Consider the following 12,098-nt stretch of genomic DNA (forward strand, 5'->3'; position numbering starts at 1 on the left):
CTGCAATATACACAAACAAATCCCAATTAAATTATTAAACATCTGCTTTCTGATTTGATTTATTTGTTTATTCTTCTTGTCCACTAGCTAATAATTTCATTAATTGGTGGTGGGAATATTCAAGAGCTGAGCTGGGTTGGTGCTGTTTGTGCTCTGCGCTGTGCTGTGCTGAGCTTGCAGGCCATTTGTTAAGAAATTCTTTTAATTTTTTTACCAAGTTCTTTATTTTTAGCAAATTCTTTAAGTTTTTTTCTTTTTATTTCCTTAACCTAGACGGCCTTGGTTCACTTGGTTAGTTTTCTCTCCTCCGAAAACCCCATCAGTTCTCTCAGATTCTCTTCTTCTTTATTTCTCAAAGAAAACAGAGCATCTCTGTTCATTGGCTTGTCATTCCTTGGAGCGAAATTCTAATCCACTTAGTTTTCATTCGTTCGAGCGATATTCTAATCTAATCAGAGTTAGAGATTGATAATCTGAACTCGAGATAAAGTTGGGTTTAGAGGATGATGGAACATGTCACAGGAGGCTGAGCAGGGAGGGAAGTGACGTGCAGGGTCAGGAGAGGAGGAAAGGGCCAGGTGTCCAACAGCCACCACTCTGTTCCTAAAACTGCTTAACTCTGTTTTCTCCTTGTCTTCTTCTCCATTACCACCTTTGTTTCCGAAACTGCTTACCTCTGTTTTCTCCTTGTCGGCTTCTCCTTTAGTACCTTTTCTCTCACCGAATAGGATTTTGTTTTATTTTTTTTAAATAATCTGCGTTTCGTTTTCGAGGAAATTATAGAAAAAGAGTGAAAATATCATCTGCAAAGACTCAAAAGTCTCGAACTTTTGACGGCGTCGTTGCATTCGGAGACAAACACAACAGAACAAACACACCATCAATCTGGTAAAACCCCCACCTTTTGTTCTTGTCTTGTGGGTTTGCCCATGTTTTTCCTTTGTGTTTGATTTTTGTGTTGTTTTATGCAATGGGGTCACTTTGTTGCTAGGATTGCTGAACTGGGTGGTCGAGAACTGGTTCGATTCGTTGATATTTGATCTGGGTTTTTGTTTTTTTTTTTTTATTCGATTGGTTGGATTTTGGTGAGATTTTGTGAAGAGGGTTCCAATTGGTTTAGATTTTTGAGTGGAAAAATGAGTGGAGCTGTTCTTGTTGCTGTTGCTGCTGCAATTGGTAACTTGTTGCAAGGATGGGACAACGCCACTATCGCAGGTAAATCTCTAACTATTTAGTATCAAGAGCTTTATGTCTGTCTTTTTTTCAACATTTGAAAGTTTGATGCTTTTAAGATTGAGGAAAATTGTCTACGTAGATGATTCAAAGATTGGTTCTTTAGATTTGTCCTGGTTTATAATAGAGTTTACTTCATCGGTCTAGCCTGAAGTTTACTTCATTTGCGGTCTATGATTCGATTTTTCTTTGAGAAGTTTGGATTATAAGTTAAGCTTATGCGATTTTGGTGCTTGATTGTGTTTATGAGTGAACTTTTCGGTTTTTCCTGCAGCTTCTGTTTTGTACATAAAGAGGGAATTCAACTTGGAAAGTGAACCCGCCGTGGAAGGGCTGATTGTGGCCATGTCGCTTATAGGCGCAACTGTGGTTACATTTTGTTCTGGAGCCGTAGCAGACTGGCTAGGCCGCCGTCCTATGCTTATAATCTCTTCTGTCCTTTACTTTCTTAGTGGTATTGTAATGCTGTGGTCTCCCAATGTTTATATCCTTCTCTTGGCGCGCCTTTTAGATGGATTTGGGATTGGTTTGGCAGTTACCTTGGTACCACTTTATATATCTGAGACAGCCCCGCCTGAGATAAGGGGATCGTTGAATACCCTTCCGCAGTTTACTGGCTCCGGTGGGATGTTCTTGTCATATTGCATGGTTTTTGGGATGTCGTTGACAGAGTCGCCAAGTTGGAGGTTGATGCTTGGTGTTCTCTCTATTCCTTCTCTTGTTTATTTTGTATTGACTGTGTTCTTCTTGCCTGAGTCTCCACGATGGCTTGTGAGTAAGGGACGGATGCTTGAGGCCAAACAAGTTCTACAGAGGCTGCGTGGAAGAGAAGATGTTGCTGGTTAGTGATTTTATTCTGATATCTTTGAATATTTAGTCACTATTAGTAAAGTCATTTTTAGTTCAACCTAAATAGTAAAACTTTCAAAAATTAAATCAGAGAACCAGTGGTTTGTTTCAAAGGTCAGTTTTTAATTGGAGTCGTCATGTTTAAAGGACTGCATTTTCATTCTATCCGGAAGAGAATCCAGTACTTCTGGGTCGTTATGTCCTTCGAGTTAAAGTCCTTTGTGCATTCTTTTTAGCCGTAACACTACCAAACCTTTTTCGAGCAAGCATAAAGTTGCTTTGTTCTACTGTTCTTACTTCAGATTGCATAATCTTTGTTAGTAGGAAAGTATGTGATATTTGCTTCCCTAAACTAACTATTTCATTTGCAATCCTGCATTGTTTGAATGGTGTTTGATCCTTATTTGACCAACAGGTGAAATGGCTTTACTTGTTGAGGGTCTTGGAGTTGGGGGTGAAACATCTTTTGAGGAGTACATAATTGGCCCAGAGGATGACCTCGCTGATGATCACGATTTATCCACTGAAAAGGATAAAATCAGATTATATGGGCCTGAACAAGGACAATCCTGGGTTGCCAGACCTGTAACTGGGCAAAGCACTCTTGGACTTGTGTCTCGACATGCAAGCATGGTAAATCAAAGCGGTATTGTTGATCCTCTTGTCTCTCTCTTTGGCAGTGTACATGAGAAGCTCCCCGATACAGGAAGTAAGGGAAGTATGCTTTTTCCGCACTTTGGCAGCATGTTTAGTGTGGGAGGGAATCAGCCTAGACACGAAGAGTGGGATGAGGAAAGCCTTGCCAGAGAAGGAGAGGGTTATGCATCTGATGCAGCTGGTGGTGATTCTGATGGCAATTTGCAGAGTCCATTGATCTCACGTCAGGCAACAAGCCTTGAAAAAGACATTGGCCCACCTCCACATGGAAGCCTTGCTAGCATAAGAAACAGCAGTCTCATTGGTGGAGAGGGAGCTAGTAGCACGGGGATTGGTGGCGGTTGGCAGCTGGCGTGGAAATGGTGTGAGAGAGAAGGCCAAGATGGACACAAGGAAGGAGGGTTTAAAAGAATTTATTTACACCAGGAGGGTGATGCTGCGTCTCGTCGTGGATCTATTGTTTCGATACCTGGTGGTGATGCACTGAACGATGGTCAGTTCTTCCAGGCTGCTGCTTTGGTGAGTGAACCGGCTCTTTATTCACGTGAGCTTATGAATCAGCATCCGGTTGGACCGGCAATGATTAACCCAGCTGCAACTCCTGCAAAAGGACCAAGTTGGAGTGACCTTTTCGAACCCGGAGTCAAGCATGCTTTGGTTGTTGGGGTGGGAATTCAGATACTTCAGCAGGTAATGAAAATTCATTTACTGAGAAACCTCCATTAATTTTTGTGTTATAATGATTCCAACTTTTTATGTTTTTTTCTTTTTCATGCAGTTTTCTGGCATAAACGGGGTTCTCTACTACACGCCTCAAATTCTTGAGCAGGCGGGCGTTGGGGTTCTTCTTTCGAACTTGGGCATTAGTTCAGCTTCTGCATCTCTGCTTATCAGTGCAGTAACAACCTTGCTGATGCTTCCTAGCATAGCCATTGCCATGAGGCTCATGGATTTAGCCGGCAGAAGGTAAATATATTCTTTTGGTTATATCTTGACATCTTGCTCGAATGGCCAACTGAACACTTACTGCTTCGTAATTTTTCGTTTGCATTAGCATGCACGATTTCGTGATCCTCAAAATAAGATGTTTAGCATCATTTATGTTTGGTTAAGTTTTCAATGTTAAATTTGTGTATTGTCTAATTTAACAATTTGGAACCATTCTTAATTCAGGAGTTTGCTGCTCGGCACAATCCCTGTCCTGATAGTGTCTCTGGTCATCCTAGTCCTCGGAGGTCTTGTGAATATGGGAAGTGTTGTAAATGCATCAGTTTCGACTGTCAGCGTTGTGCTCTACTTCTGTTTCTTTGTTATGGGGTTTGGTCCGATCCCCAACATACTCTGTGCAGAAATCTTTCCCACCAGAGTTCGAGGCCTCTGCATTGCCATCTGCGCCCTCACATTCTGGATTGGTGATATCATTGTCACCTACTCACTTCCGGTGATGCTCAAATCTGTTGGCCTTGCTGGTGTTTTTGGCATGTACGCAGTTGTGTGCGTCATAGCGTTTATCTTTGTTTTCTTGAAAGTTCCCGAGACCAAAGGCATGCCCCTTGAAGTGATTACCGAGTTTTTCTCTGTTGGTGCAAAGCAGGCTGCAGCTGCCAAGAACAATTAACTTGATCCATAGTGGGTTAAAAGTTTTGAAAGCTGTTTAATCTTCCTAGTTTTGCATCGAATCTACATTTTCTTTACTTGTTTTGGAATTGGTACGATTGATCCTTACGGAAGGGGTTATTGTATAATTATCCCCCATTTGTTATACCTGATTAAAATGACTAGAGTTCAATGTCCAATCTCTTCGGAACGAAAATTGTGGGATAACTTCATGGGAAAGGCGATTGCTTTACTAGTTTACATGTCGAAATTTTACATTTGCTTCGAATTGAATGAAAATTGCAGCGGCTTGAATGAAACTGTTAATGATTCAGGCCATTTTACATGATCTGTTCAGAGCTCCAAACTCCGAATCCATGAGCTCGATACCAACTTCATTTGTAACACCCCTCTTCCCCAACCACACCGCGGCGACAAGATGGGCACGAAGAGTGGCACCTCAGCCACCTATCAACACAACTCACATGGAATCCGTGACCACACTGAGGCAACACCCTTGTGACATCTCCATCCACAAACTCCATCAAGCAGATTGCACATTCTGCTAGTCTTGCATCCGCTTCTGCATTATACGGGACGTTAGGAAGCGAACATATAATCATTTCATCGAGTCCTTGGTCAGGCAAGGGGTTGGGAGGCTGAGGCGTGGAAGCGCTAGATCTGGCCATGTGACGGTCGAACAATGCAGCAAGCCACAGCACCGGGCGGACGATCATGACAACGACAAGGGTTAAGATGCTCAAGAATGGAGTGATGAGGACAATGATGAAGGTTAAGATGCAAAAGAACGGAGTAAGAAGGGGAGTTTTTCCGGTGATAAACCTGCAATGGAAAGCCATGAGAGAATGATGAATAACAAGTTCCCAAAAGAGAGGATTTAAAGGACCGACACAAGGTAGAAAATCATTGAGCATTTAAAGACCAGCTGGAACCCTTAACCACCAACTGTGAGTTCAAACATCCAAATCCAACTCTAAAGTAGACTACTTTAGAGCATTTATCAAGAAAAATAATTTCCGCACTCTATTTATTTTCAACCGGAATAAAAGAACAACACAAAATGGAAAAAAGAGTGCGGAAATCGCTTTGGTTCTAAACCCATGCAACGAAGATGACACAAGAGAGCCAACCACATCGATAATGTGGGAGAGCCAAAACTTAGTGCTTATTCAAAACACTTCATTACGCATTTCACAAGTTTTATGTGAATACAAAATGCAACACAAACACAGAAGCCACCTTCCTTCCTAGTACATTTGTTTACAAAACCACCTAAAATCCTCACCCAACAAAACAAACTCTCCCTCCAATCATTTTAAAACCGACTAGCTCTTAGTTTAATGATACTTCTATCTCGGAATGGTGCTGACAAGCCTGGCACCAACCCGGTCGAGTCTACTCACACTCGCCGCCGCCTTCAACTTCCCTTCCTTTAGAAATGCCGCCACCATTCTTTCTCCGATCACCTTTCCTTTCTCGGGATCATCCGTGACCGCCACCGCAGTGGGCCCCGCCCCGCTTATTGTGCACCCGAATGCTCCGCCCTCGATCGCCGCCTTTTTAACCGCGTCCATGCCGGGGATCAGAGGGGCCCGCCGCGGCTCCACTATCTTATCGCTCGACAAGGCCCTGCCAAGCCCTGGCACGTCCCCCTGCAGCACCGCCGCCACCAGCGCCCCAGCCTGGCTCGAATTCCAGACGTGGTGGGCCATCCCGACCTCCGCCGGCAGAGCCGCCCTCATCTTCTTCGTCGGAGCTTCAAACTCCGGCGTTGCCAACACAAAAAACAATTCTTTACCATCCGGAAAGACTAACGGAATCAAATCCAACGGTTCGTAGCTCCGAATCAACACGAACCCTCCCATAATCGCCGGAGCTATGTTATCGGCGTGGTAGCCAGACACCTTCTCCTCCGATTTTAGCCCCGCGATCACCAATTCCTCTATCCCCAATTTCCCGCCAAAAATCTCGTTGACCGCAACCGCACCCGCCGCCGCGCTCGCCGCGCTGGATCCGAGCCCGGAGCCCAAAGGCAACCCCTTTTCCAGAGTGAGGGAAAGGCCTACCGATCGAACTCCAAGCATCTTCATGACTTCTATGGCGGCGATTCCGGCGCAGTTCGAGAGAGGGTTTCTGCTGAGCTTTTTGGAGTTGTGGTCACCGGAGATCTCGGAAATGGAGATCTCGCCAGGCGAGACCTGGGGGTCGATGGTGAGGGAGACGAAGTCGCCGAGGCCATCGACGGCGCAGCCCAAGAAGTCGAATCCCGGGCCTAGATTGGCGACGGTTGCTGGGGCGAAGGCCTTGACGGAGGTGAAGACGGGTTCGGGCTCGGTGAAGGTGAGGGGGGGTCGGGAGGGGAGGGAGAAATTGCATCGGAGGTGGAGGGGTTTGGGCTTCGATGATTGTGATGGGATGGCGGTGAAGAGCTTGAACGGAGATTGGTGGCAGATCGCCATTGCTAGGCCGAGGGAGCAGCTGAGGGAGTGTTTTGGGGGGGGTGGTGGGGTGGTGTTTTAGGACGGAGGAAAATTGCAGGGATTTGGGTTTTTGGATGAAATATATGGGCTGGGCGTGGGGATAGGTAGTGACATAACCACTGCAAAGAGAAATTGAAAAGACACTTCATTTTTTTTATTTCTAATTTTCCTCCAGTTTCTCAATTTTCCAAATTTCATACTTTTCGGCTCCTGTCAAAATAAAAAAAAAATGGAAATGCTAGGATGACTCATCCAGAAGTGACTTTCCGACTTTTGTTTTAGTACAATGTTTTATAATGTTGATACAAGAAATAACGTTAAATTGTAAAATGATAGATAGTTTATAGAGAGTCTCACTTTTGAGAAAGCATTTTTCTAAGAAAAAAAAGTTTTTTTTAATGCATTTCATTTTTCTGTTCTCGAAACATTATTTTTTTCTTCTCTCACTTTAGCTTGATCGTTAACTTTTATGTTAATCAATGATGTGGTTTAGTGTCGGCATCTCATGTTTTTAATATAATGTTTTATAATGTTGACCTGTGAGCTGACAAATTGTCTATAGAAAGTCCCAATTATGAAAGAGTTCTCACGGTTTAACGTCAATTATCGTGCCAACATTATAATAAAAACATGAGATGATAGATAATTCATGAAGAATTCCACTTTTGAGAGGGCCCCTAATATTTCTCTTGTTATAAATGTACTGATATCAAGTATGTATAAATTGTTGGTAATAATCTAACAACAGCAATAACATATCAACATTCCATTTCATGACCAAATTAATCAAATAAAGTGTATATAAACGAAATAGCAATGTATTATTGAAAAATGAAATATGACAATACATTACCAAGTTTGATGATCAATTTTTCTTTAAATTAGTACAAGGGAGTAAAAGACAAAATATGATATGATTCTTTCTTGGTCAGAAAAACACGATATAATTAACTACGTAATCATGTTTAATTAACGAGTTAGCCAAATGTCATTGTCAGCATTACGCACCTCTTGAGGGTTGTCGATCTGTATTCTCTTGGAAGCATTCCTTACTGATTGATCATCTTCATTTTCAATCACATTTGGACCATTTGGTACTACGCTTTCGTTGCGCTTTCTTTTCGACTTATTTTTCTTCGATTTGTCTACCTTTTTGTCGACGAAGGACAAGAACATGAGGAGGTGTGTTAAGGTAGAGTGAGAGTTGATGTTTTCTTGGCTCGAAGGTTGGGCTTGATCTTCAGCTTCGGGGGTATGGCGTTTGTACTGGTGTAGCGTGGTAAACAAGTAAATGAGTAGAGCAATAAAAGATACAATGCCGGCGATAAGGAATAGCCCCCAGAAGCTTTGTAGTTGAAGCTGGTCGGATACGATGCTGGAGCTCTCTGAAGCACAAATCTTTCTGGAGAGCCATTTGTTATAAATTTTCTGGAGATCACCATTTTCAGATAGAGTGAGGATGGCAGTTGACATGTCAATTGCGAAAGGAGAGTCTCTTGGAAATGCCTAAAAAAAAAAAAACATGTATGATTCGAAACAGTTAAATGATCGGTCTTACATATTTGACATGTTATGTTGTCAAACTGAAAATATGACCTAAACATCCAAACAAGATTTCACTTGATTTAGTGGTCTAGATTGAAGTATGATAACGTATAACATGTTAGACTATTCGACAAGAGAAAAATTCAAAACAAAAGGTATTAGTTTTCGGGCGGATTAAGCAATTTAAGACCAAAACTAGTTATGTTGAGGTACTTACAAATCCCCACCCACTTTTGGTGAATTCTGCCCCCCTAATTGAGAACTTGCAGTTTTCTGAGAGGAAGAGTTCTATATATGCTCTTTCGTCAACCACAGCAGCAACACTTTTGTCCTTAAGCGCGGTTGCATAAGCTTCTGGCGAGCCAAGAGGAACTAGTCTGGACTTTGGGATGTCGAGCTGCTCAACCAAATAGTTCTGAGCAAAAGATCCGATTTGGAATCCTATAGGTTCTGTGCTAGTTATCAAGGTATCGATGCTGGTGATGGGAGATGATAGTTGTTGTACTGTGAGCATTGATGTCAGGCTAGCCGTGTAGCTTGAGTTGATCACTAGAACTACAAAAAGCCAGATGATCAGCACCATGCGGCCTAGCGTGCTGACGATGTTCTCTCCTGAAAGTTCAAAGATTGATCTTTAAAACTTGCTATCAAGTTCTTGGTAAGAACACAATATAATGGCCAAAATTGAACTTACTGTGAGCAAAAAACATAGTAGAGAAGCTAAACCTGAAAAACAACAGAATGAAGGCAGATGAGTCTACAATTTTTCATGCCACTGCAAATCAGTCTCTATAAATCAGTATCTATATGCGAAATCTGTGTCGGAATGTTAAAGTTACAAAGTATTTACCATAAAATTGTGACAATCTGGTTCCTAGGAGGACCTCGGAACTCATCGTTTATTCTATGTTCAAGAATCCATATCACTAATCCAATGATTAGGAAGAAGGATGCCGTTACACCCCACATTGATGAAGAAAATGGCTTTAAGAATACCCAAGCTGAATTCGAATCCCTAACTGGAGCCACCACAACTAGCCCCGACTCTATATACGGCTGAGTGAAATCCACAATCTTCGTCCGGTTAGTGACGATTGCAATGTCACCTACCGCAGCATCAAACTTCTGCAGAACAAAGGTCCAAATCAGATGCAAATTTGGAAACTTTGTGCTTACCATTATTTTCTGTGCCAAAATAAGTCAAGGGAAAATGATTTCCGCATGCCCCTCTTTATTTATGTCCCTTATAATCTATAGATTTATTCAATCCAAAGGTCAGGAATAAACAAGGGGCATGCAAATAGAGAAAAATAGTGTGAGGAAATAATTGAAGGTTACTTACACCTGAAGCAACCATGTTTACGAGCTCGTTGTAGCTAGGGTTCTTAAGGCCATCACCAAACAGAACAAACTTATATGGAACTGCATAAGGAAGTAAATTTATGGCTGCAATGAATATATCAATGCAGTATCCTTCAACTACATCAGTACCACTTGTATGTGACACAAAGCCTTGAAAGCTGACTCGATTTGGCACTCCAATTCTCAATTTCTCCCCATTGTTTGGAAAAACCCATCCCCGAGGCTTAACTGTTGTCCCTCCGGGCCATATAACAGTGTCCAAACGTTGGTTCGCATTAGACCGGTTGGATAATTTCTCAGGGGCAACAAGAGATATACCAGAGTAGTTAGACCAGTATCCAATTCTTTGATATCCATTTGTGATTGTGTTAATGATTTCATATGAAGGATTCAATGGCGATCTATCTGGATGAAATGCTACCCGACCAGTCAGACCGGTTGTATTTGTACGCAAAATATTGTCCAGCAACTGTTTCCCACCCTGAAAAATGCTCAATGCACCCAGGTTCAAAGCCCCTCCTTTAAGACCGCCAATAGGTCCTGTACTAGTAATGTTGGAAAAGGCAATGCTGCTTCCTTGTTCCAAAAGCAAATCTATAGCACGGGCAAGCATCCAAACTGTATCATAGGCATACAGACCGTAAGGGTTCAACCCGATAGAGCCATTACTCAACTCGTTCCACCTCGATATGAAATCCCTTTTTTGCTTAGAATCTGGCGTGTGTGGACGAAGAGTCAGAGCACCTTGGATGGAGCTGGCAGTTTTCGAAGAAAGAGGTGAAGTTGAATCTAAAACAGTAGACAGCCAAGTTGCGGCTATCCAAACATATCCACTCTCCATCATCCCAAGTTCTTTAGCAACATCAAAAACCAGGAGACCAGATGTGGAGAATGTGTGTATAACGATCACTCGAGACCCCATCATTCGAACCTTTATCAACAGATTTTTTACATCTTCTCGAGTTGGTTCCGGGTCAGGTGGAAGTACTGCCTTGTATGAAATCTTGTGGCGTTTTTCTGCAAGTTTCTCACCTAATGCAGCAACACCATTTCGGCTGTTGTCATCGTCTGTGAAAATCGCAACTACCTCTGACCAACCGAAATAACTAACAATGTCTGCAATAGCAGCCATCTGGAATTGATCATTCGGTGCAGTTTGAACAAAGAAAGGGTACTGCAGACTTGCTAGGGTGGGGTCCAGCGCCGTGACTGACAATAACGGGACACGTAGCTCATTGGCAAGATGTGAGAGGATATGAGCCATCACAGAATTTTGTGGACCAATTATAGCAAATGTATCAGACTCCATGTACTTTAACGCTGTGATCAACAAAGAAATAAGAACAACGTACAAATTCAAGTACACGAGATTAATGCAGTTTCGACAACATAAGTATAAATACTGATGCGCATACTGCTGAGAGAATTTTTGTAGTAAAAACACATAGCCAAAAAAAAAAAAATTTACCTCCAATGAGTCCAAGAAATCCGCTGTAGTTGGAATTATGAAAAGATATGGATAATTTAGTTTTATGAAGAATGCTTGGATCAGAATTGACATCGTTCCTAGCCGCCTCAATGGCAATCTTTAAGACTCTTCCGTTGATGCTGCCCGCTGCAAACATTGCGCCAACATTCACGACAGCAGGTCTTGAGTCCGCTTCTATGGAGCCTTGTCTGCAGATGAGGAGTATCGACACAAGCCAAACTAGATTCATTGTGGTACTAAGACTGAGAACCTCACCAAGTTTTGTATATCGAAACAAAATGCCAAAAGAAATAATCATAAGAAGCTTGACATTCAAGGACACTTTCATTCAGAAAACATAAAGAAGAAGAAAAACCTTTGGAATTCTGACAGAGAAACAATTTGGGCAAACCAAAAGCACAAATCTGTCTTGCTAAAGCAAGATTTAGATATATAAGGAATGCCCACCAAACTCAAAGCAAGAATAAAAGTGAAAAGTTCATGTGGCCACTGTTGTCCCTCTGCACTTTATCTATTTTTTCTAGCTACCGATCAATTAAAAAAGATACATTAATTAAAAGAGAGAAAAAAAAGGGAACAAGAATTGAATATATAAATTTGGAAAAAGGAAAAATGACCAGTCCCTAAAGTAAAGCTAGCTAGAGTGCGCAAAACTCAAAAGAAAGAATGGGGGTGAGGCAAAGCTAGTTCCTTAATTAATTCTTCTGATGAGAATACTTCGAACAAGGGAAAGAGAGCAACTTGGGCAAATGGATTTCCAATTGGTCTTGGTGAAGGGGTCATGAGTTTGCTTCTCTTTTGTACGAGTCACTCTTTAGAACAATGGCATGGTTGAATTGTTTTAAGCTAGTGGGAGGCAGTAGTAA

The 12,098-nt window shown here is 42.1% G+C and overlaps 3 protein-coding genes and 1 pseudogene across 3 annotated transcripts; 1 reads left to right on the forward strand and 3 right to left on the reverse strand.

Annotated features, from left to right (window-relative positions):
• LOC137725126 (monosaccharide-sensing protein 2) lies at positions 1 to 4,655 on the forward strand. The gene is made up of 7 exons (XM_088694519.1): positions 1 to 599; positions 784 to 888; positions 992 to 1,215; positions 1,508 to 2,074; positions 2,498 to 3,429; positions 3,518 to 3,705; positions 3,913 to 4,655. Exons 3-7 carry the CDS (start codon positions 1,137 to 1,139, stop codon positions 4,355 to 4,357), a joined length of 2,211 nt encoding a protein of 736 aa, XP_088550645.1. The 5' UTR covers positions 1 to 599; positions 784 to 888; positions 992 to 1,136; the 3' UTR covers positions 4,358 to 4,655.
• A 75-nt stretch (positions 4,656 to 4,730) lies between these two features.
• LOC137725128 (RING-H2 finger protein ATL80 pseudogene) lies at positions 4,731 to 5,072 on the reverse strand (annotated as a pseudogene).
• Positions 5,073 to 5,514: 442 nt separating this feature from the next.
• Positions 5,515 to 6,954, reverse strand: LOC137725127 (homoserine kinase). The gene has a single exon (XM_068463716.2). The coding sequence runs from the start codon at positions 6,813 to 6,815 to the stop codon at positions 5,706 to 5,708; it is 1,110 nt and encodes a 369-aa protein (XP_068319817.1). The 5' UTR covers positions 6,816 to 6,954; the 3' UTR covers positions 5,515 to 5,705.
• Positions 6,955 to 7,636: 682 nt separating this feature from the next.
• Positions 7,637 to 11,722, reverse strand: LOC137722247 (glutamate receptor 3.2-like). Its single transcript, XM_068461208.2, has 6 exons — positions 11,212 to 11,722; positions 9,724 to 11,063; positions 9,232 to 9,506; positions 9,076 to 9,107; positions 8,599 to 8,993; positions 7,637 to 8,342 (listed from the first exon to the last, which is right to left on the reverse strand). The coding sequence occupies exons 1-6, from the start codon at positions 11,558 to 11,560 to the stop codon at positions 7,806 to 7,808; spliced, it is 2,928 nt and encodes a 975-aa protein (XP_068317309.2). The 5' UTR covers positions 11,561 to 11,722; the 3' UTR covers positions 7,637 to 7,805.
• Positions 11,723 to 12,098: the final 376 nt, after the last annotated feature.

This window comes from Pyrus communis, chromosome 5 (genome assembly GCF_041283825.1).
Source record: "Pyrus communis isolate YQ-2024b chromosome 5, ASM4128382v1, whole genome shotgun sequence".
NCBI classification, from domain to species: domain Eukaryota; kingdom Viridiplantae; phylum Streptophyta; class Magnoliopsida; order Rosales; family Rosaceae; genus Pyrus; species Pyrus communis.

What these genes read in the sequence shown, in the direction of transcription:
- LOC137722247 (XM_068461208.2), bottom strand. Translation starts at nt 11,560, where the DNA reads ATGAAAGTGTCCTTGAATGTCAAGCTTCTTATGATTATTTCTTTTGGC. An exon ending in ATTTCTTGGACTCATTGGAG is followed by an intron (nt 11,064 to 11,211) that starts GTAAATTTTTTT and finishes TGTTGATCACAG; the next exon opens with CGTTAAAGTACATGGAGTCT. An exon ending in TAAACATGGTTGCTTCAGGT is followed by an intron (nt 9,507 to 9,723) that starts GTAAGTAACCTT and finishes TTTGTTCTGCAG; the next exon opens with AAGTTTGATGCTGCGGTAGG.
- LOC137725127 (XM_068463716.2), bottom strand. Translation starts at nt 6,815, where the DNA reads ATGGCGATCTGCCACCAATCTCCGTTCAAGCTCTTCACCGCCATCCCA.
- LOC137725126 (XM_088694519.1), top strand. Translation starts at nt 1,137, where the DNA reads ATGAGTGGAGCTGTTCTTGTTGCTGTTGCTGCTGCAATTGGTAACTTG. An exon ending in TGGAAGAGAAGATGTTGCTG is followed by an intron (nt 2,075 to 2,497) that starts GTTAGTGATTTT and finishes TTTGACCAACAG; the next exon opens with GTGAAATGGCTTTACTTGTT. An exon ending in ATGGATTTAGCCGGCAGAAG is followed by an intron (nt 3,706 to 3,912) that starts GTAAATATATTC and finishes TTCTTAATTCAG; the next exon opens with GAGTTTGCTGCTCGGCACAA.